At 36.7% G+C, this 25,353-nt stretch overlaps 1 protein-coding gene across 2 annotated transcripts; it reads left to right on the top strand.

Annotated features, from left to right (window-relative positions):
- Positions 1-2,158: 2,158 nt before the first annotated feature.
- tbc1d14 (TBC1 domain family, member 14) lies at positions 2,159-24,533 on the top strand. 2 transcript variants are annotated; one of them, XM_079844247.1, is made up of 15 exons: positions 2,159-2,436; positions 2,690-2,816; positions 5,243-5,951; positions 8,552-8,678; positions 13,949-14,067; positions 14,368-14,450; positions 14,822-14,939; positions 15,396-15,502; positions 20,529-20,615; positions 20,783-20,877; positions 20,962-21,033; positions 22,353-22,481; positions 22,583-22,692; positions 22,794-23,052; positions 23,809-24,533. In XM_079844247.1, the coding sequence occupies exons 2-15, from the start codon at positions 2,759-2,761 to the stop codon at positions 23,863-23,865; spliced, it is 2,130 nt and encodes a 709-aa protein (XP_079700373.1). In that variant the 5' UTR covers positions 2,159-2,436; positions 2,690-2,758; the 3' UTR covers positions 23,866-24,533. The 2 variants fall into 2 exon arrangements, with proteins under 2 accessions (XP_079700373.1, XP_079700374.1); XM_079844248.1 differs by having other exon boundaries at positions 2,190-2,436; positions 2,690-2,801.
- The last annotated feature ends 820 nt before the right edge of the window (positions 24,534-25,353 follow it).

Genomic DNA, 25,353 nt, shown 5'->3' with positions numbered 1-25,353 from the left:
TGTCACTTTTTCCTTTGAATCATAAAAGTCTAAAACTTTCTTCTTTTTTTCTTTTTTTTTTAAAATCTGATAATTTTATAATTTTTGTCAGGAAATGTTATGCATCCACTGAGAGAAACTCCTGAACACTTCTACACTGGAGAAAAACTTATGGATTTGCATATTTTTACTTAATTTATTTATAGAGAAGTATTATTTTTCCTATTTCTACCCCAAAATATGGTATATGTAGCAAGCAAAGTAATAACATTACAAGTAATGAGAGAAAGATATCCGCTCTGCTGTAGTTCATAAATACCAGTAGAGATGTTGTACAATGAGGACGTTGTCATGTCGCCGGAAATAGAGTCATCAGTGTCCCAATATGTAGTGAGCCAGCTTCCTTTACTGTCCTTACCAGTGCCCAAATTCATGTACACGATATATATTGATTCACGAGCTAGGGAACTGATTGAAACGCTCCCATAGAAGTCATGAAACTTGTGACTGTCCAGGACATGGACAATAAATGTACGGTTGCGACAGTATATGATTTTTTTTCTTCTAGACATCCCGGAATCGTGCAGCCCTGACACACAAACAAGCTCTCACAACAAATGCTCAATTCAAACAAGCAGCTCTGTCTCGGATATTGTCTGTCTACAAAATTGTATCACACACGTACTATGGTAAATTTATTCATTGCACAGACCAATTTTTTCGTAGCATGTGCGACAAGTGGCGAAGCTACATAAGGGCCAGGGTGGCACTGGTCCACCTAGATTGGTGGCTGGTCCACCCAATCAAATGAGACACAAAATCACAAAAAGGAGAAAATATCTTAACCTAATTTAAACACCTTTGATTGGCCATTGCGTTCAAGAAATCAACGGCCATATCTGTGAATGGCTCCAATGCTCAACGCTGCAAAAAGACATTGTAAATAGAAACATTTGACGCTCTCTAGAGCGCAAAATGATACAGACAGGATTGTTTGCCAAATTGCCAATATGCTATTATTATGGAGAAAAAAATGAACATAGACCAGGAGTTATGGGCTTTTCATTCTAAAATCAGCTGCAGGCAGTGTTTTGACTTTGATAGTTCACCCAAAAATAATAATTCTGTCATCACTTACTCACCCTCATGTTATTCCAAACCCTGTATGAATTTATTTTTTCTGTTGAACACAAAAGAATATATTTTTAAGAATGTTGGTAATCAAACAGTTAATGGGCCCCATTGATTTCCATAGTATGGGGGAAAAATACTATGGAAGTCAATGGCTACAGTCAACTGTCTGGTTACCCATATTTTTTTTTAAATCTTCTTTTATGTTCAACAGAACAAAGATTTTGAACAACATGAGGGGGGGAGTAAATGAGGACAGAATTAAAATTACTATCCCTTTATGTCCACCTTGCCCAGCACACGCTCCTTTATCTTCGTATTGTTCTTATTCTGTTAATTGTTTATTTTATTTATGAATTAATTGCATTTTTTTTCATAAAACTGTTGGCTGACAATAAATCACATTGAACTAATCTTGTTAATTTTTGTTATCCCATGTATTGTAAAATGATGTAATTTGAGAGTAGTTATTGATCCACTATAGCCCTGGTTATAGTGTACTTTGTACCAGCCAAAAAAAAAAAAACTGCAGCTATAAATATTTGCATGTTTCAAACGCATTTATTAATATTTTGTCACCTAGTAGCCTACTAAAGGTAAGGTCTGTCAGTAGCATTAAATGTATGTAAACACAAACAGATGAGCTCCGAATTGCTACAGTTAATACTTTCTGAAGTAACTATTTTAGATACAGTAAACAGTATGTGGTCAGTGCAACTGATGGTCAGGCGTTTTCATTGTAAAGATGGTGTGACTTTCTTCACACAGTGTGAGGAATGAGGGACGTTCACTTTAATCAGCCTGATGCTGGTTTGGGGGGTGTTTTTAGTTACTATAGCAACCGCCTGTCTACTGGATACTGATAAAACCACCTACGGTTTTATTACTTGGATTTATTAAAACCAGCTATAAATAACCCGTATCTACGCATAAACAAACACGTGAGGCGACAAAACCATAATCAATCATGGAAGATTACTATACTGCAGCTGCGTAACGTTAGATGGGAGCGTTGTAGTTGTATCGCGTCGCGCAGTGTGTAACGTACAGTGTTGACAGGGCACTGAAGGTCACTTCCTGATTTACTGACAGTCGCACTATGTCCTAACACTTTCAAAACGCTCTGCCTCTCTTTAACGGACGTTTTGTGTCCCTGAAACGCTGTCTTACTCCTACAGGTGGAAATAGCAAGTTTTCTTACTTTATTTGAGGCAGACCAGCACCTCATTCAGCCGTAGGGCAGGTGAATTTATCGATTCGCATGCTTTCCTGGCACATTTACATCGGCGAGGAGGTTTTAAAATGGCGGTGAGAGCGTCACAACAGGTAAGATACTTTTCGTTAGCGTTTATCGCGTTGTTCGCTTTACCGTGCGCAGAAGTTTGAATAAAGTTTGAGATCTTTGAACGTCTACTCTCTTGAACCGAGAAAAAGTGAAGTGCACCAGCAATGAGAAAAGTTGAGGGTTTTGAGTTAAGTTTAGAGCTTAGATGATACATTAAATGAAGTGTTCATAAAAGCGGACAGTGTGGTATTATAATCATAATAATTATAGTATTTGATGTATTTTTTGTTGGAGGGTCTGGACTCTGGAGTGAAGGTGAGGGGGTGATGGACACACACACATCCCTTCACCTGAGGCAGGAACATGGCAGAAGCAGAGCACACGTCCAGTGAAAACAACACAAACGGTCAGAACAACGATGGTGAGATCAAAGTAACTTTGTAGTCCTATATATGTAACAGCTACATCCTCCAACGTCATTTTTCAAGCTGTTTGTTTAGGGTCTTTTATGTCAAAATGATAACAACAGAATTAGTATACGTAAGTATGCTTATGCGCATCACTGGTTCTTGAGACAGATGGGACAAAACAGGCTACAAAATTTAAGGGGAAAAAAGGTTTATGTATCACAGAATTAATTTTGATTTGTCTTTTTAACATGTTTAGATGTGCATTTAACTGTTTCAGTATAATCAGATAAAGCATAAAAAAATATTGACAAATTAATAAATGTTGCATGCACTTTAGTAAATGAACAGGATGGCTTCAAACTGATTTGCAAGGGCCATCTATTGAAATGTAACCAGTAAAATAGAAAATCTTATGATATTTACAAATATTGGATATCAGTGATCACAAATGTATTAAATGCAGTGACTATTTTGTATGTCTTCTGTTCTATTCTCTTTCCATTTTTAGCAGCTTTGGTTCCAGAAATATTTTTTCCATAGGGATAAAAAAAGAAAAAAGTCTTAGTTTAAGAGTTATAAGCCATGAACCACAACAACTAGCTAGCCGCTGAATCACAACATTAAACTTTGATGTGAAGCAAAATAAATATTTGAAAATCAGACAAAGGTACAAGACTGCTTTAATGTGGGGAAAGAACTACAATCCCTTGAAGCATTGCAAATCAAATGTAAAGTTGTTATATATATATATATATATATATATATATATATATATATATATATATATATATATATATATATATATATATATATATATATATATATATATATTATACATTTTCGTCCCTGTCTTGCTCTTATTAGTATTACACACATGAACATTTACATTAGGGTATAGCCTGCAAAATACAAATGGTCTCTATTGTTCATTGTTCTATAAATGCTGTAGTCTGATTTTAACTTTTGTAAGCATATAATCTCTGTCATGCAATTGCAATTCCTTAAACTGTTTGTCTTTGGTGCTTTTGAGAAATTTCGAGGATGCGGATTGCCTTATGAAGGATTGCATCAGACAGCAACAGTCTCATAGTATTTTGCAAGCATTAACAGCACATGAGCTACTTCATTGCTCTATGACTGTTTGATTTTGGTTGAAAGAGCTAATTATTCACTTAGAGAAATAGCTAACTAGTTTTGATTAAATTTCCTTGAGACACAGAAACCTTAACTCAAAGACCAAAAATAGAGAAATATGTGGGCTGGGTCACCTTTGAGATTGTGAAAGCGTTATTATTGTTTAAGGTGTGTATTGTTGGGCAGTTAAACCATTATTGTCCTGTCAAATGCAGCAGTTACTGATTGCACTTTCAATTGAAGATTTCTCGGCTTTGTTAAGGCATGTTGCCCTCAATCGAGTATTGGCTTGTAGGTGATTTTGCAAATTTTTTTTGTTTCTTTTGCAGTAGATGAGCAGCTGCACACACCTGTGATGCACACTGAACCACATTCAATTGGGGAAGAAGAACCAGTAGAGCTTGTATTAATCGTTGCCTCTCCCCATTGTATATTTTGCACCCTTATTAGGAAACAATATAAACATTTTGTTTGTCATAGTGAGCTGATGTTGCTCTATTTTCCCCTTTGTTTTTGATGTGCTACCTAGCTGTCCTCAGGGCTCAGGCCCTCCGCTCTCCAATCATGCATCTTCTATCCTCGTTACATCAAAGAGCTATTTTGGTCCAAATTTGATGGAAGATATTGTCCGGTTGATTATCAAGGATGTTTGAGGACAGCTGTCTCATAGTTTGAAGGAGTGTTGACGTGATGTTTCCTCAGGTCTTTGGGTCACGTTTTTAGTCTGGTTTCAGGTTGCTTTCTCTACTCCTGGAGAGTTTTCATCTCACTCTATTGTGGAGATAAGCTGGTCAAGTGTGTTACGACTAAAGGAAGATAAAGGTTGTTGTACTGTTGTTTTACTCTGTGCTATCTGAGGGAAGACTCAGAGAAGTGTTTACCTAGCCAGCCACACACGTTGAGTCTTATCACTCTTCATGACATCAGTGTTTACCTGAAACATTTGACGTGGAGGGCTGAGAGCATAGACCTGTCACCCAATAGAAAATCTACAGTACAAAAGTACATAAAAATAGCCTCCACTGTGGTTATATGAAGGAGTTTTCCGGATTGATATATTTTTTTCTACAGGTTTGTTTGAATTTGAAATTACATTGCATTGTTGCATTTCAGGGTTGAAGGAAATGTCTGTAATGCCTTTTCTGTTTTTCTTTGGATTTTTTTCTTTCTGTGTAAGGTGTGATGTACAGAGAATGTGTTGATTTTTATAAGAAAAAAAAGAAACACCCATATGACTTGATGCTTACAGATATTCGCTTTTTACTTGTAAGGACTGATCAGCATTTGTAATTTGCCTTTCTAGATTCCCAGGTCTCATCAATCAGCAAGTCTTCACAGTGTTTGCGGAGAGCCTCCAAGCCTCACACCCAAAACCATGTCAACCATTTCATGCCCTCAGACTCTCAGCCCCCACATGGCTCCCTCGGCGGCAAATTATTCACTCCACTTAACGGCGCATGTGATGAGGATTGCAGTAGCCTGGCCTCTCAGGACTCTGGTATCCCCACCCTTGAGATCAACCCACCAGAACACATTCATGCTCGGGTCACCACTGCTGAGCTGGCGATTCCACCGCCACTTGATGATAATCCAGCGACACTAAATTTGGATATTTCAGATAGCTCATTACTCAAGTCTTCCACCTTCCCCCGTTGTGACTTCGATTTAGTACGTCTCTACAGTGCAAGTGGGCTTCCCAGTGCGACAGGCAAGGGTACATTGAACCGCAGTGATGATATTTCAGTGTGCAGTGTGTCCAGTTTAAGTACTGAGTTTTCTGCCACATTGTCAGTCAGTAATGAGGACTTCCTAGACTTCATGGTTACATCTGAGTCCAGTGCCGTTGTTACATTTGAGAATGATGATGTCCTGCACCATTCTGACAATTCACTCTCATCCCCTACTGACCTATACGGCAAGCTGAGCAGCCCACAAAGGCAACCAGTGGGGCTCTCTACACCACATGAGGCTAGGCCCAAGAAACTGGGACCACTCGCAAACTTCTTCCACAGGTATTGTAAAATTTGCATTTGTAATGTTGTTAAACTCACACCAAGAAAGCACTGTTTCAGTAGTATCGTGATATGTTTATGTAAGTTTATCCAAATTTTGCCTTTCTAATAATGTTGCATTGATATTATTCAACAAGCTTCAAGCTTTTTTCTAATTTACAATTTTTGATTGCAATTTATTTTTCATGTTTGTGTATTTCTTGGGTACTTTTGGATATTTTCTTGCAATACTCTTGGCAATCTATGGTTGTTTGTTGTAGATACCTTTTCGCTTTTCACACTATCTAAGCTAATTTTATTCTTGACTTCTTTGCTTTGTCACAGGGTTTTCTGTTTTTCCTTTGAGATTCTTTTTAGCATAACACCTACAGCACAAGTTGAAATACTGTAGTTGCTGCAGGTGATATTTCCTTAAGACTGCAATACACACAACTTTTAAAATCTGAACAAATTTTAAAATGCTAGGCATCATGCACTTGCTTACTTTGTAAATGTTTACATAGGGAAAATTCTTTAGTGGAGCGGCCAACAAAAAAACCTGAGTGTACTTATGTCTACATGCCAAGTTCTTGTTTCATCAGTATTAAAAAAAAAAAAAAAAAACACTTTCTATCTGAACTTCCAATTGTAGAGTAAGCTGGTGTTTCTCATCACCATTGAGTATTTTTCTTTCTAATTTATTGTCCTCTCATAAACAACTTCCTGCCTCAACCCAGTGCTTGTTTGACTATCATAAGCTTCAGATCTCTCTGCGGGGGGTTAATAAAGGCATATGCACCTAGGATGGCTTGAGGGCGAGTAAATCATGGGCTAATTTTCATTTTTGGATACCTTTTTGGTATCATGAGCTTTTCAGCAGGACTGAAACCGAGTGATATAGAGTGCTGCAGGAATGACATAATTTTGTAGGCCATAACGTGGAAGCAAGTTAGAATTTTTGCACTTCCGGTTCCCTCGTTCCGAAGTCAATACGTTTTTTGAATAGGATTTTGTTTAAATGGCTGAAATAAGGTCTGTGGTGAACACAAGCTCAAGACACTTTCACGCTTTATTATATGACATAAAATACATCAGTATTACCCCACTTTGGATTTTTTGAAGCTGTGTCTGTGTGTCTTGAAAAAGGCGGTTGCTAACAAGTGGCTAAATGGGACTACAGAGGCTGTCGGGAAGATTAAATGTCATCACGCAGAGCAGGTAACCTCAGTCCACATTTACAGCCTCATTATGCTCATAATAGTGCTCTTATAAACCAGTCTAACTCAAACGTTCTGGAAAAATGTTTTTAGAAGTTTTTAGAGTTGTGGGAAGCTTAGTGGTGGTGACGTTGAATTCGTGGGATCGTGGTGTAGTTCGTTTATTGCTTACCTTTAGCTTTTTACTCCAGGCGACAGCATTTAGGCTTCCAAATGAAAGGGTTAATTCACCCAAAAATGAAAATGAGCCCATGATTTACTCGCCCTCAAGCCATCCTAGGTGTGTATGCCTTTATTAACCCCCCAGAGCCGTGTGGAGCAGTTAAATGATGGATAGATGCACTTTTATGACAACAAGTCACTACCATTATAAAGCTTGGACGAGCCAGGACTTTTTAAAAAATAACTCAGATTTTATTCATCTGAAAGAAGAATGTCATACACCTAGGATGACTTGAGGGTGAGTAAATCATGGGCTAATTTTCATTTTTGGGTGAACTAATCCTTTAATAAAAGTTGTGTTCATCTGTGATAATTATCTTGATGGACAAAACGTGTACGTATCATGAACTTTTGTTGATCACAGAGCTTGTTTTTTGTGATAATCCAAAAGCCTATGGGAAAATCCTATTGGGTTTTTGACGAGGGAACCAACCAATGTGATGCTAAATGCCGGTTGGCCTACAAATTGACGTCATACCTGCACCACTCTATAGTGGATGATGGTGATTTGGAATATGGTGGGGCCGAGATCTGAAGCTTATCATAGTCAAACAAGCACTGGGTTAAGGCAGGAAAAAAAAAGTGTTTTTGAGAGGATGATAAATTAGAAAGAAAAAACAAAGTGATGAAAAATTTAAATCACTGGTGAGAAACACCAGCTTACTCTACAATGATTGTATCACAATCATTTTGGAACCTCAAAAATGGGTTGCAGACCAAAAGTGTTGAGAAGCCACTGAATAGCTTGGAGTAAAAGGCTCACAAGGTCTTTAGTGGCTTATGTTTTTCATGCTTAATAAAGCTTGATCATTAACTGGAACCGGCTTGTTCTCTAAGAACAAATATTGTGTCCCCTCTGTGTCCCCATAACAAGACTCTCCACTGTGGGTGATCGCTCTCATCTTGTGGCCCATGTCTCAGAATTTCTGCCCTTGAAGCTCTCAAGAGATATCTTAAAACAGCTTAAATATTTTTTCTTCTCTTTCCACTATAGTGCAGTGTTCTTTTCAAATTTTCCCTTTGTTCTGAGTATTCAATGAAAAGTGCTATAATAATAAATAAGTGTCTAGTTTGTGGAGTTCATATTGCTTAACATGTAGTGCAAACATAAAAAAGAAGTACATTTTTACTAGAAGTAGTTCTCTGGCTCAGTTCTGTTTTTTCTCTTCTACAAATTGTAAGGAGTCTTTTTGCTAAAACGATGAAGGACACGGGTGCACTGGAAGGACAGCGAGAGCCTGGGTGGAAACTGTTTGGTAAAGTTCCACATAAAGAACTTTCAACCAAAGACTCCAGGAAAGTACCAAAGGTACGTTTACACACCTGCACTCACCCAGAAAAGACCTTAAATGAGACACAAAATTTTGTGGCTTTGTTTGTGGTAAGGTTGAGCTGAAATTATGAAAATATAGTTTCTGTATTCAACACTATTTGTAAAAAGTGCCCTTCATTGAGCATGACTACTTATTTAGAATATATAGTATGTCGTTGTATTAACCAAGTCATGTGAGGTACTGCTTTTAAACTGAAGGCTGGAATACACTACACAAATTTTTGCCCAGATTTTTGCATCGATTTGCAGTCTCAAGGACTAAACATTAGTGGTTGAAAATCAGATCTAATCTGCAGATTTTTTTACCTTCAGTCTATGATTACATCCAGTCAGAGGACATCAGACATTCAATTTTAGCTCAGCAGTGGTGACCCGAGCATGAATGTGTTCTGGTGGGTTGATCTCAGTGGTGGGGATACCGGAGTCCTCAGAGGCCAGGCTACTGCAATCCTCCTCACATGCGCCGTTAAATGGATTGAGTAATTTTAGAACACACGTTTTAATGTCATACCTAGCAAAGTTTATATTAAAAATATGCAGGGCAACACTTTACTCCCGAGACTGCTGCAAATATGGAATTAGACATTAACTTACAAGTGAAATATTAATAGGCATCCCATAAAGCAATTATTAACTGTCAAGCTATGCTTTAGAATATCATGGGAAGTTGCCACTTTACCCAGGAAAATAGTTGAATGGATTTTTAATTGTGGATTTCTTTTTTTAATGAATGAGAGAAAATAATTTAACATTTTTAATAGATTCTTTACAATAGCATACAATATTTTAACAATTAAATCATATATTGCTATAAAAACAATGTTTATTTAAGTTAAATCAAAGGGAGGTTTCTAAATGTATGCACATTTATGAACTGTGAAATCAGGTCAAGAAGTACTGTTCATACTTTGTCATGTCTTAGGGTTAATTATTGTTCATGTTTTGAATTTAAAGTTTAAACAGCAAAATGAATGAAACTGGTTTCTAAACGATTCCCCGATGTAGTCCCGCACCAACCCATGCCATTGGTTGAGCTGTTTTGGGGATATCAACATGTGAATTCAAGACACCATAACTCACTGTCCGTCAAAGTGGACAATTCTGTTTTTTTTATGGCATATTGTAGTGTTTATTATAAATGATTTATCTGGGCTTTTTTTAATTCAAGAGGCATCATAGTCTTCATAGAGATCAATGTAATTACCTCTTTTCAAGGCCCTATTGTTAAAATAGTCCAGTGATTCAACCTTAATGTTATGAAGCAACAAGAATACTTTCTGTGCGCAAAAAACAAACAAAAATAACGACTTTATTCGACATTCTCTTGTCTGTGCGAGCCCCCTACGCAGTTTACATGGTAAATACAGTACAGTGCTTTCAAAGCACTACGGCAGAACAGCGGCTCGCCATTGGCTATCTCCCGCATCAGGTTCACACGCATGCGTCGTGGTGCTCACGTGAACCGCATTGGCCAATGGTAAGCCGGCGTTTTGCTGTATTGCTTTAAAAGCGTTGTACTATATTTACAACATAAACTGCGTAGGAGACTGTCACAGATGAGAAGAGATTGTTGAATGAAGTCTTTACTTTTTGTGCGCAAAAAACAAACATTAAAGCTGCAGTCTGTAAGTTTTTCCTCTTTGTCGCCATCTCTGTTTGAAACCTGCAATTGCAGTTATTTGCGGCGTTCCCATCTGTGAGTATGTGCAGCTGTCAGACACTGCACCGGTGTGGATACTGTACTTCAGAATCACAGATTCTACGTCTTGGAGTATAACCTAAATAAGAATTATCACCAGAAAATGTCATGCCACTTTTTAGAACAAAACATTACAATAAATTGCGCTACCAATGGTGATTTAAATCTAACGATCGCTCATATAACATCAAACCGTGCAAATTTGTTCTCAAATTATTAATGTTAACAGCATTAGCATTGTGTGACTACATGTATTTAGAGTGTATTAGTGTTACCTGTAGATTTGAATTTCCATACAGTCTATTAATTTGCTTTTGACTGCAGGTGAATCTCCATTTGTCACTGATGATGTCATTTGGGCCTTTCTTTATTACAATCCGCCATCAAAATGATGAGTTTAATTACTCCTGCTGCTGTGAGAAAAGGCTATAAATGATCCTCTGAAGAACGTTACTAGTAACCTCGGTACTACTACTAGCTGGACTCTTTCTTTATGTATACAGACGTGACGTAATGACACAAAGACATGCTTGAATTTCCCGCAGAAATCCACCATACCACTCTAATTATAACACACCGTTGTGAATGGGGCTAAAGTAAGGAGATAGTTCTGAATACTGGCTTGTGTACTCACTCAAATTGATTTTTAATTTTTTGGATAATTAATGACAGAATCTTCTCTAATGTGTGCATCGGTGTGAGGGCGGGACAGTAATCCCTCTCCTCCAGCAACCTCAACTCACACGAGATCGCAATTAGCAAACCTTAATAATCCAATTCAATTCCTGTTGGAAAAATCATCATACATTTTTTCTTGTTTGAGAAGACGTTTCACGTGGTTAAACGCCACAATAGGGAAGAAAAGACTAGCATTTTCCGTTTAATGTCGACTTTAAAATTGTATCTGCTTGGAAGAAAGTATTTTAACAGTGGGAAACAATCATGTTTAAGGATTTGTTTATATTTAGTTTTTTAGATTTTTCTTTTTTTAATCTTTACGCATGAATCAATCGAATGGCTTTTACATTGCTGTCTTATGACATTGTTGTGAATGGGGCTTTGTTTCCTATGTACAGAGAGACAACAGGCCTGCATGTGCTTTAGGTAATTTGAACCCCCCTGATTCAGCCTCCCTGTGTCCATCTAGATTTCACCCACCTCCAACTCCTACCTTTATCTCTCTTTTTTGTTCTCTGCAGCTGTAATGTAATATTGCGGCATTGGGTGACCGGTTTAGAGTTGCTGTTTTATTTAGGCTCTGTAGCAATGGCTCCTAGGAAGAGATTAGTTAAGATGAACTTAATATTATGTGCTTCTGTCCTGCCTCAGTGCTTTTGACTTTAAACATTGTAGTATTTTACCTGCTGCCATTACTTGTTTTAATTGTAAAGTCTTAACGGCTAAAAATGTGTGGGATTGTCTGACTGTGTGTTTAGGATGTGTGTATTTATATTTTATTTTAATCAGTGGAAGCTCATGAGAACTGATGACACGATTATGCATCATCTTTGTACATGACTCAGGCATGCACAGCGGAACACAGAGCGCACTGATCGCATGAAACTGCTGTGCAGAGAACCTTGTGCTCCTAATAGCTGGAATCAATTAGTATGGCTGCCTGTAAATCATGGATCCTCTCTCAGCACTGTGATGATGACGAGTAACATTAGCATGCACACACACACACATATGGACACAGCAGGAGCAAGGGACAAGATCGGATCCTCTGCATCCCATTGACGTAGGCCCTCCCAGTTTGGTGCATGTTTGTTAGGACTGAGTTATAGAGAGAAAGAGGGCAAGGAAAAACAGTGTCAGGTAACTTAGCAGGAGTGAGACAGCAATAACAGCAGAGGAGCAGGAGCACAGTAGTATCATGCTACTGTTTCTCAGGGTGTGTCCCATATTCCTTGTGGTCTTCCTCTGCTACTGTGCCTTGCCTTTCTGTCTACAAGGCACTTAAGCTTATAGTTGTTAAAATACAGCAATGGTAGAGTGTGGTGTCTGAAACGCTGGATTCTGAATGTCTCAACAGCACTGCAGCGTTCATGGTGAGTTCATGTCTTATTCATTTTATTATTTTCCCCTCATTGTTTTCTGTCAGATAAATAAGAAAAGGTGAGGGGAACGAGAAGAGAAAAACAAGAATTTGTGGGGAGGAAATGACGTGGAGCGAGAGAGATTCTGTCGTAGCAGGTGTACCTGGTGTTCATGTGTGAGCACATTTGTGTGTTGGTGAATAATATTTTCTTTGTTGTTTTTGTTGTTGTTGTTGGCTGTCCCACATTTACTCTCAAAACTAATTAAGAATTCCATGTCTAATCTTATTTAATGTCCTTTTCTTATACTTGTTTGGCTCATAGTTGGAATGTAGGTCATTTTGTCTAGTAATCTCAGAGAGAGTGCAGTGTGGGGGCAAATTAAATATTTATATTCACTCATTTCAGTGTGCAATAGTTTGTGCTTTCCCACTGCATAAATAAATCAAAACATATTCCTATATTATCATGTTGTTTGGATATACAGATCCAACCAAATCAGAGAATTTAAAAATGGATGCAGTGCAAGATAGCACAGATTTCTATTCATGGTGTACAGTGTGTGGCATGAGACTTTGTAAACGAAACTAATACAGTAACAGTAGCAAGTTGTTCTGATTTCATTTGGTCCTGTTGTGACATATATTGTGTTCTGGTAAGAACATTATTATTCTCAGTTCCTGCTGGTTTGAGAACTTCTGCTACCATTTGTGCAGGTTGTGAAGAAAGTATTGTGTGGCATGTGTTTAAGCATGAGTTCCTTCAAGTTGTCATGCTTAAAGCCTTGAAATGCATTATTTAATTATAGTTTTAGGATGATTAAGCCTCATTACCAAAATCCAAGAGAGAGAGAGTATAATGCATACACGCATACACGCATGCATACATGCATACATGCATACATGCATACATGCATACATGCATACATGCATACATGCATACATACATACATACATACATACATACATACATACATACATACATACATACATACATACATACATACATACATACATACATACATACATACATACATACATACATGCGTGGATGCATACAGCTCTGGAAAAAATGTTAAGTGGTCTCTTAATTTTTTTTCCAGGTGGGTGTGTTTAATCAAATTATTGAATAATATCTCAATTGCAAAGTGCTATTCATCATGGTAGTATTTGTTGTATTGCTTTTCTTTTATGCAGATTTCAATAAAATTGTTACATTAATCAGATCTAAATGAGACTTTCTATTGAGAATTACAACAACAACAAAAAACATTACAGTAATGTTAATATGGCAAAAATGTGCATTATTGTCATACAAATAATGTCACATTGCAACAAAAAAAAAACTCAATACCAGGTGTGTATACATGTACAGTGTGGGTTTTTGCTGCTAATGACTGAAATGTTAACAGGTTTTATTCATCAGATAATATATAAAATATATACATAAAAATACATTTTAAAAAATACTTTATTATAGGTATATTATGTATTTATTTATTTTTACAGGAATATGAAAGGAGAAGTGGACACACAAGCAATTCCACATCTCCCAAGAAGAATGTAAGAAAGAACCTGGACTTTGAGCCACTTTCAACCACAGCCCTTATACTGGAGAACCGTCCAGCGTGAGTGTTTTTGTGTGTGCCTATGTCTCTGTAAATGTGTTATTTTGATCTACTTCTTTCCTCAAACTTCTCATTCCTGTATTATGGGTAAAAGAAAAATACCATAGCACTCTCCTAAAACAAAATGAAATCACCTCTATTTTACATGCAATGCTGTACCATTTACAGACAGGAGAACAGCAAATGTTGCAAGTGTATTATGTATGTAATGTATGTATTAAAGCATAGCGATAATTAAGGTCAATAAATGAGTTCTAGATGTAAATGTGTATTGACATTTATTTTATATCTGTTGTGTAGGAATCTTCCTGCAAAACCTGAGGAAGAAGCCCAGAAACACAGACAAGAATATGAGGAGATGGTGGCTCAGGCCAAGAAGAGAGGTGACTTTCTTTTCATGCATTTATTAGTTGTTTATATTAGTGCAATGTCCACAGTTAATGTGTGCAACAACACATCTGGAAGTAAAAAATTAGCTGTGGCGAGTATAGAGGAATAATTTCTTTAACCATAATAATAAAAAAAATGGTAGGAAAGAAAGATTTATGGCCAGTAAATATTCTCAGTTCATCACTGTCAGATGTTGCAAAAAGTTGGATCCTATTTTAATTTGACAGTTTGATTGTTTGTGTTTAGTTGTGCGTGTGCTCTAGAGGGCGCTGTTGTAAAAGATGAAATCTAATCCTGTTGAGACAGATTTCAATTTCACTGCCATTCTCTCTCTCTCACACTGTATGTGTTTGTTTCTGTGCAGAGCTGAAAGAGGCCCAGAGACGGAAAAAACAGTTAGAGGACAGGTGTAAACTAGAGGAAAACATCGGCAATGCTGCTCTCACATGGAGTCAGGAGATCTTGCCCAACTGGCAAAGCATGTGAGTCAGCACACAAATATCACTGACACAGTATAACCACACAAACAAAAGTCATTTCTTGATATTCCATATAATTAATTAACAGTAAGTAGATAGAGTAGCCAAAACATATTCTAAAAATCTTAATATTTGGCAAGAGATGAATTGACCGGTGTAAGATTAGTGAGAGACATGGACTAGAAGTTAGTGCATGTGTGCTGATATTTTGAGCCTAGGTGCTCATGCAAGCTATGCGAGTTTGAATTTGGCTTGCAACATTTCGGCTCCAGGTCTTATCCTTGTTACATTGCATCATTTCTATTCTGTCCCTATAAATAAAACATTAAAATGGCCAAAAATTAAATAAACAATGTAACAACTAAAAATGTGCTCAGAGAAACACAATCATGATATACACACACAAATATCTGAACAGAAATAACTTGTTTTACTCTGTCTTTCTCTTCCCCATTTCAGGTGTTCATCTAAGCGTGTGAGAGATTTATGGTGGCAAGGTCTGCCACCAAGTGTGAGGGGCAAAGTCTGGAGTCTAGCGATAGGAAACGACCTGAACATCACAGATGGTATGAATGTTTGTTTTGTATGCTTTATCACACGAATATCATGCATTCCGCATGTAAGCACATACAGGAAAAGACTGTAAAGACATTTACAATTTGGACAATCACTTTGGATTTTTTTGTATGTGTATTTTGTGGGTAATTATATAAATCGCTTTGTATTAGGGCTGCACGATATATCGCAATATTGCAAATGTAAATATCACAAAATTCATATCGCAAGCTTACAATAACTGAATGATTTTAATACTTCAAAAGATTATGAAAAGTTTTAGGTTGACGCAGACAGTAGATAATAGACTGGACACATGACTGTTACATACGTGTGACATGCTTAACATTATTAGGTGCAATAAGCAAAGTTCTCTTACACGGCTAATATGGCCAAATACACAACATTTTCAAAATGCCCGTCTTGGTGAGTATTCATGTGAATACGTAAGTGGACTAAATAGTTGAGAAAGAAAGATCGCGTGTTACAATAAATTGGATTTGTGCAACTCTTAAAGTGACAGCAGCCTACAGTACCATGGGAAGTATGTGTGTTGAGGGTGCAGCAGCACACCCTGGTAGGGGTGTAACGGTACACGTATTCGTACCAAACCGTTTCGGTACAGGGCTTACGGTACGGTGCATGTGTGTATCGAACAGTACAAATGCAATCTTTAACAGTAGGCGCGTTGTTTTAGGTGCGGAACATACTTCAATCCGAGCTCCCACACTAACATATTAAGTATTCTGTCCATTTTAAGTCAAAATGCCCTTTGACGCTCTTTAATGTGACGTGACTAGGGCTGCCACTAACGACTAGTTTTATACCGATTAATCTATCAACTAATTTATCGATTAATTTATCGACTAATTTATCGCAATAATTTTCAACAATTGTACTTAAAAACATTTAATTTCACTTGCAACGTTGGCCGCCAGTAGTGTACTATAAAAAAGTATAAATGTAAACAAGACCTTGACAAAATGTAAAACTAAAAGAGTAAAAATGTAAAAAGTTACAAATTTGTAAACCAACATAACAAAAAAAAAGAGAATATCAGCAAATACTTTTTATATAGAAAAGTAAAAAATTATGACTTCAATGCAATACCAGACTAAAATACCTCAATACCGATACTGAATCGATACCATGGCAAACTACTGTTTTTCAAGTAATTTAATAATATGACAGAACTTATTATTCATTATTTTAGGGTTAAAAAAACCCTATAAACTCACCTGGCCGGCATGTTCCTTCCCTGCCCTGCTTCACACAGAATATTAGGTCCGGCCCTTTAAGAGCTGCACGGACCAAATTCATTGTAACACCCGATTTCTCATTCAACTCTGTATACGTTCACTAAAGACCTATCCGACTGCGTTTACCCGATTACTCACCAGGACGTGCATTTTCACATATTTTTTACCACTCAAACCCAATAATCCGCGAGCTTCAGGTCGGAGTCCGGCAGCGCGCGCGAGCACGTCCCGGCCGCGCCACATTTTTCTGTTGCGTTCTTTTTCCTGAGCTGCACGTATATATTTGACTGTTGTGCTTCCATTGTTTAGTGAACGGTGGAAGCAGAGCTTACACACTCGTCCTCACTCCTGCTGTCACACATCGACGCACATCAAGAAATACTGCTCTTATTAGAGTGCTGTCATTTTTAAAGTAACGGCACTAATACAATTTCATATCGTACCCAACTTACCCAGTCGACTAAAAATATTGACGTCGACTAATTAACAGCGTCGACGCAGTCGATTGTATCAACCAATCGCGACAGGTGACCAATCGCGACGTGACAATATAGGCGCGGTGCCCAAGTGAACGCGATCATCTCTTCCTAATCAAAGAATAAACATGAATCAACAACAGGTATGAGGATACATTACAACTTACTGAAACGTATCATGTGTCATGTATCATGTGTCACGCTCAATCAACGTTTCAACGGTGGAAAGAGGTCAATAAAACAGCTTGTAAACAATGTCACGTAACATTTACCTCATATAAGTCATTCAGTGTCCACAGCTGTTAGTTCACTAGAGAAGTGATAACAATTTCACTAAATATATGCACTATATTAGACTATATATTCATTATATTCTACTTAACCTGTTAGGGGTGTCTTGATTATTTAATGTATGTTTAACTGAATCTGTCATGAAAATGACAGCCACTGTGTATAAATGATTATATTTCAACAACGAATTGGGGTAAAAACTGCCTAATGTGAAGTTTACATGTTTGCATACAATGTTATTTGAGTACCGAACCGTGTCTTCAAAACCGAGGTAAGTACCGAACCGTCAGTTTTGTTACACCGTTACACCCCTACCCCCTGGTGTGGAGCCTTAGAAAAACATAAGGGGGATCTTTAATGTCTTACCTTTTCTTGGAATAAAACAAAGGCTTAATGGTAGGGTAGGCAAATTTCAGAGTGGCTCCAAAGACATGCCTTCAAAACACATGCAGAGTTTACAAAGCGTCACAAGATGAGAGATGACGTTAAACTGCCTCCTGTCTCTGAGCACATAACATTACAAAAATAAAGAACATAAACAACTTGGAGAGCACTGACCTGTACCACCTGACTACTGCAGATTCAGCTGTGGCATTGGTAGTGGTGCCATTGAAATGCATTCAAGTTACCGCTCAGAGTATAACGTCACAGGTTTCCATGTCTTCCAAATTACAGCAGTTATGGCGTGAACGCAGCATAAGCTTGTTGTTTTGGTTCAGGAGGAACTGTAAAAGGTGGCTGATGTTTTGCGGTGCTCGTTGACTGACGTCCGTCTAACTCTGCATAGTATGAAACCCGCTGATGACGTGTGATGTCTGCTCGAGCAGGGTGTGCGGAGGTATGGAAATGCATAAATCGGACCGAATGCAATGATTGGATGAACATTTCATGGTCTTACGTCTTCCACAGATCACATGTATACATATAAATACATTTAGGCAACTACATGTTTAGGCCAGTGATTGCTATCAGGATGTGAAGAGCCTTTCAACCAGCATAACAAAAATGTATCTGGAATAAATTACCTACTCTGCATTTAATGTTGATTCAGTACTAATCTTAATGGGGGGAAAAAAACACAACAAAAAAAATTGTGCAATGACAAACTCGCTTATATTAAATATGGAACTTATTAACAAAACGAATAAGGCTGACATGGTATACCTGCTTTTTAACACAAATAAATGAAAGGATTTTCCCCTCAATTTAAAACGAATGCTTAGTTTATGGTTCATTATTATTAATGAAAAAACATAATCTATAAAATAGTACAATGACAAAATTGCTTATGCCTATAATCTATTATAGAACTTTTATTAACTAAGTGAATAAGACTTATGGCATGCCTTCGTTGTAAAACATAAATGAAAAGTTTTTGGATTTTCCACTTTAAAATAAATGCTTAGTTTGTAGGTAATTTATTATTAATCAAAACACATCAACATTAAAACAGTACAATGACAAAATCCCTTATTTTAATGATAAGGTATAAACGTGTTGTAACAACTAAATAAAAGGTCTTTGGATTTTCCCCTTACTTAAAACAAAAGTTTAGTTTAGTTTTTTATTATTTTTTAATGAAAACAACAACAACAACAACCGTAAAACAAAGACAAACTCACTTATATTAAATGAAGAAATGCTTCTTTTATTAACAAATGTTCTCGCTTTTGCTTCTGCCATCGTCCTGTCTGTCATCGCTCCTCACTTTCATCACTTGAATCCTCCAGCTCTGCGCTAATACTTTTGCTCTATGGAACAGTTGTGCCTCCACATTATAACTGTAGCGTCTGTTTACCGTCTATTTAACTAAATTGTTTATATTTCTATAAAAATAAAAAAGAAGGTAGGGTGGGGGGGCAAATAATGTGGCCGAATATGCTCAAAATACTTTCCCGCAGCCAAATAAAACTGCTTCCGTCTGTGTGCGTAATGTTAATCAAACAACAAAAGATAAAGAGAAAATCACACTTCTCTTGATGGAATAACTTTTGTAGCTTTAATAAGAATCAGTATTTAATTCATACAGTGGAGACTAGGCAGTGTTTCAATTTTAAATTTGATTATTCAGTTTCCATTGTTAAATAAACCTAATGTAGGCCTACCTGAATCCCTAAACCCTCTGGTTTACGCTGACATTAAAATGACACTTACTTTTTATGTAATGCTACGTTTAAAACACTGCTGTTCACTTTCAGAGGTTGTAGGGATGCTTTTTTTCTCAAAAAAAGAATGTGAAACATGTATGTTGGTTTTTAAATGGGCTATATTTAAATATAATTATTTTACACACTTTCCAAAGTATTATCGTATTGAATATCACATTATTTAATATTGCACTTTTATCGTGCAGCCCTATGTTGTGTTGTGGTTTTATTTTCTTTATGGTATTTCACAAGCATCCTGTGCTTTCATTAGTGTTTCATTTTAAACTTTTCTCCCACAATAAAAGTGCCCAGTTAACAAAAACCCATTGCATGAATAATTTATACCATAAATTGGCAAATGTATTTATTTGAATGCTGCATTGACGTCATATGGTAACCAAAGCAGTAGTAACATTGCTTTTGTGCCCATTCGTCGTGAGAACTCTACACTGAAATCTGTGTTGTGGTTTAATGTTTTTTTTTTTTTTTCAACAGTCATCTGTTGTAATCATGAGTGGAGAAATAAAGAAAGTTTAGGAGCAATAATGTTGAATTGCAAATTATACTTGACAGGTTTACAAGCTGGGTAATAATTATATTATGAGAGCTTAATTTTACATTATTGGTTGTACATTTCCTGTATTTAAACATAATGCACTTACCTTTTTCTATTTAGTCAACAACACTCAAAAATCATAAACACTCTTCTAGTCTTTTAGATCTCTAAGCAAATTTAATTTATAAAAAAGTTACATGTTATAACCTTACTGTATCACTTGGGGTGTCTAATTACAACGCAAATAATGATTTCATCATATTTACATTAACTTACACACTTTTTTTTGTTATTTATGTTTTAAATAGAGCTGTACAACATCTGTTTGGCAAGAGCCAAGGAGAAGTGGAATTCATTTGTAGCCCCAACAGCTGCTGCAGAAATAGAGATTGAAGGTGATTCTTTTTTAGGTTTCAATTAATTAAGCTTAGTTTCTCTCCTTGGACTTTAACCTCATATACGGCAATCTTTATTATCCTCTCTTATGCTATTTTCTCAATATTTATCTTTATTTCTATTAAACTCCTTTGCTTTCATGTCTGCTTTCAACATCTGCTTTCAGATAAAGGCTTGTCTCATGCTGATCGAGAGGCTAGTCTAGAACTGATCAAGTTAGACATTTCCAGAACCTTTCCTAATCTCTGTATATTTCAACAGGTAAGGTGCATTGCTGTTTCTGGTGTTTTATATCATCTGCTGACAATTTTATCATACATTTTTTGTTTTTAAATTTACTTTTAGGGAGGCCCATACCATGATGTATTGCACAGCATTCTGGGAGCTTATACTTGCTATCGTCCCGATGTGGGATATGTAAGTACCCCATCTTTTTTGCTCAAGTAATGTCTTTTTTTCATTTATTTTTTTATGTTCTCTGCACCACTGCACTGTTTACAAGCAAAACCCCTTTGTGACTATCTTAACCTCAGTTTGCTTTGAGTATTGACTCATATAAAGAGATGTTTACAGAGTAAAACAGAAACTGACATAGATGTTGTGTTGTGCAGCTGGTTTGCTGGGGTATGATGAGCAGTATTGTTCCAGCTATTACGCACACAATATGCAGAACCCTAGCCCTTACTCTTCTGCACATTTGAGAACACCACAGCAATGTGTGCTGCACAGCCCCCTTACATCCTGCTCACAGACCACAACATCACTTGTTTGGCCAAAGGGCTTTTGTGCTTACACCTCCACATAAGCGCTGGGTGTAAAGGTCGTATTGTAAGGATAACTTAAAAAAGATTAATTAAATGTAGTCAATATTTGTATCCCTTTTAAAACTCATCTTTGATCACCAAAATGCAGTATTTAAAATAAATTCCTGTGAAAATAATTTCTTCATGCCTCAAAATAACTTGAATGTAACTACACCCTTGCTTCGTATAAGCTGAGTGTGAATATGCAAAATAGCCCTGCCTCAGCTCAGAATACCTGATCCACTCTGTCAACTTTACTCTAGTAAACGCTGCACAATGGCAAGTGGAAAATAATACTGGTTTAATTCAGCCATATATGTTTGACCCAGAAACTGATTCGAAAGCTTCAGAGAACTGAGAACGTTTGTTTTTTTTTTAGACATAGACACACACATAAACATTTACAACTATGAGGCATCCAAAAGATAACAACTAAAAGGAATTGGGTTTACATTACATACAAATATATATATATATATATAATATAAAAAAGTCTATGTATACAATAGTGTTGATTTAAATAGAAATAAAGAATAAACACATACATCAATAATCAGTACTTGAGAATGAAGACAGCACATACAATTTCAATTAACTTTAACTCTTTAGCGAATGAAATTGTATCTCTACATTTTTTGTTATCAGTACATTGGAGAGATTCGATAGATGTCAATTTGAATATAGAAAGGTGGCACTGATCTGACATGTATGGGGTAAAGCATGTTGTTTTATGGTTAAGAGTAGCTTCTTTTCCCTGATAATGTGTTTACCAGCGCAAGGGCGGGACAACCTGTCACTCGCATGAGATCACAGCAATAGCAAACCACAATGATGCAATCAATTCCGATACTATTCTGTTTTATGTCGACTGTAAAGATAACTCCTCGATTATGTCTCTGTTATGTTTTTTTTTCCATCTGTTTTCTTGTGTAGGTGCAGGGAATGTCCTTTATAGCAGCAGTGTTGATCCTCAACATGGATACTGCTGATGCCTTCATTGCGTTTGCCAATTTGTTGAACAAGCCTTGTCAAATGGCTTTCTACAGAGTGGACCACAGCCTTGTGAGTTTGAGTGGTCTTGAAATCTTTTAAGCTGGGCAATCAGTAAGATGGTAATTACACAATTATGACTCTTCATATGCTCCTGTTTTTTTCATCCCTAGATGTTGTCATACTTTGCAGCATTTGAAGTGTTCTTTGAAGAAAATCTACCAACGCTTTTTGCACATTTCCAAAATAACAACCTGTCCTCGGATATTTATTTAATCGACTGGTGAGTTACTTTGTTTCTTAAAAAGTTCAGTTCATAAACGTACCCCTGAGTCTTGTGAGGTATAGATTTATTTATCAGAGGTCTGCTTTTTGTCTGTGTAGGATCTTCACCTTGTACAGTAAATCGCTCCCATTGGACATTGCGTGTCGTGTGTGGGACGTGTTCTGTCGTGATGGTGAGGAATTTCTCTTCCGCACTGCATTGGGTATCCTGCATCTTTACGAAGACATCCTCACACACATGGACTTCATCCACATCGCTCAGTTCCTGACACGCCTGCCGGACCACATCACTGCTGAAGAGATCTTCTCCAGCATAACCACCATCAACATGAACGGCAAGAACAAGAAATGGCCACAAGTGCGCATCTTTTTTCTAAACAATCTCACATAAAAACATGAATTGAAATGAATACATTTAAACTGAATTATACAGAATTATTTAGTTGTACCATTCAAACATTTGGGGTCTGTAAGTTTTTTTTTTATGTTTTTGAAAAAAAGTCTCTTATGCTTCCCAAGGCTGCATTTAGTCGATTAAAATACATTAAATTGCTATATTTTCACTATATTATTGTTTTTAGAGTAACCGTTTTCTATTTGCAAATTTTCTAAATGTAATTTATTCCTGTGATGGTAAAGCTGATGCATCATTACTCCAGTCTTCAGTGTCACATGATCCTTCAGAAATCATTGATCAGAAATCAATATGATCAAGAAACATTTCTGATTTCTGACTTGTTAAAGTGATGTTGCGCTGTGGAAAAAAAAAAAAATTCATGATATTTTAAAGAATAGAACATTCAAAATAACAGTGTTTATTTGAAATGGGAATGTTCGTAACAACAAGTATGTCTTTACTGTTGCAAATCTCAATGAATTTGCGCAGTGAGTATTCAGGTCCTTATGCAAAATGCAAAAAAAAAACAAAAAAAATTCTAACATTAATCTACACACCATACCCCATAATGACCAAGCAAAAACAGATGTACAAAATTTTTTGAATGGGCTAAATGAAAGGGTCTGAATACTTTCTGAAATATAATTTAGTTTTATTAAAATCCTTTTTAATCTGATGGGACTTTACTAGTATTGTTCCCCTCTTTTGTTCCTCTAGGTTCTTCAGGCTTTGCAGAAAGGACAAGACCGGGGCAGTCCACTACTGAAACGCTAAGGATGCATCCTTGTGTGTTCTCTTCCACCTTACAGGGACTAAGAGAGAAACTCGTGTTGACTGTGTGTGGTTACTCCTGCATACCTCATCAGAGAATATCAGTTCCAGTGGCCACTGTATGTGTCCTCTTCCATACAAACTGACGAGTGGGAATACAAACTGAGCTCACAGGGCTGAAACGGGACATCATCACATGAACGTACACTCCATCTCTCAATTAGGTGTGGCAATGTGAGTTTGTGAAGCTCTAAACTATTTCATGCCTCTGTCCACTGTTTACGCCTTTATCCTTGACTTTTATCCTTTTCGCTCCCTCAGCTTAAACATTTCCATTTAAGCGAAATAAAGTAATATATATTTTGCTGTGGTTTTCTGAAATTTGTATTTTTGTTCATGTTGTTTTCAATGTGTGGAAGCATACAGACCTCTGAGTGTCCTTCAAAATCTGGGAATCTCAAAGAGAGTTTTATGTGTTAAACTGGAAAGATTACTTTATTTGCTAGGATGCAATGTCAGTGAATCCCAAGAGATTCAAGATTCAAGATTCAAGAGATTTTATTTGTCACATACACAATTATATGCAATATACAACTGGCAGTGAAATGTATTTGGTGTTATGCGAGTCACACCGAGTCGCCATTCAATAAAACAAAGCCACTTTTGAATCTAAGTTTCTTAGAACTATCGTTTATTCTACCTCTTACCCTTTGTGTCTATTCTCTGTTTCTGCCCTCTATACTGGAAGATATTGGTGTGTTGTGGTATCATGGCTGGATTCTTTCTCTTTTTTTCTTTTTACGGAAAATCTTGTGCCCGTCTAAAACCAAACATGATGTTTCTGATATACCAAATCTAGCGTTTCTGAAGTTATGAAGTTTGGCTTCAGTTCATGCCTACACAACAGGAATCTAGTGTAATGAATGTGGCTTTAACATTGTGGTGCAAGTTGGATCTCAAAGTGGTCGAAGTGTTGAGAAGAAAATAGATGAAAGATTACGTAGGAGAACCTGCTGATGGTGGTGGTTTGGTGTCGTACAGCTCATCTTTGTTGACATATTTTGTTTGTTAATAACAAAGAAACTGCAGTAAATTATTAAGGCATCAAGTCAAGATTAAAATCAGACACAACTTCTTGTTCAAAATGTATGAATTTGAATTTTAACAAACACCATGTTATAGTACTTCATATTCTTTGCTTGTTTCGTGTAAATAACATGCACTAAAGCGGCCTAATTTATGGGACCACAATGTAACAGCAATAACAGCGCTTTTCACTTTTTAAGTTTGACATTTTGGTGAATGTTTCACTGAGAATTTTTTGGTTTGACAGTATAATGTTAAACATCCAAATGCTTATTTATTATATTAGAATTCGTTTTTTTTTTGTGAGAAAAAGATCTTACACTCAATTTCCAAGGATATGAAATTATATCGTATGTGTTCACATATATCAGTAATAAGAAAACAAGCTATGAAGGCACTGCAAAG

This window comes from Gobio gobio (genome assembly GCF_949357685.1).
Source record: "Gobio gobio genome assembly, chromosome: 2".
Taxonomy (NCBI): domain Eukaryota; kingdom Metazoa; phylum Chordata; class Actinopteri; order Cypriniformes; family Gobionidae; genus Gobio; species Gobio gobio.
This window is presented reverse-complemented; position numbering and strand designations above follow the sequence as displayed.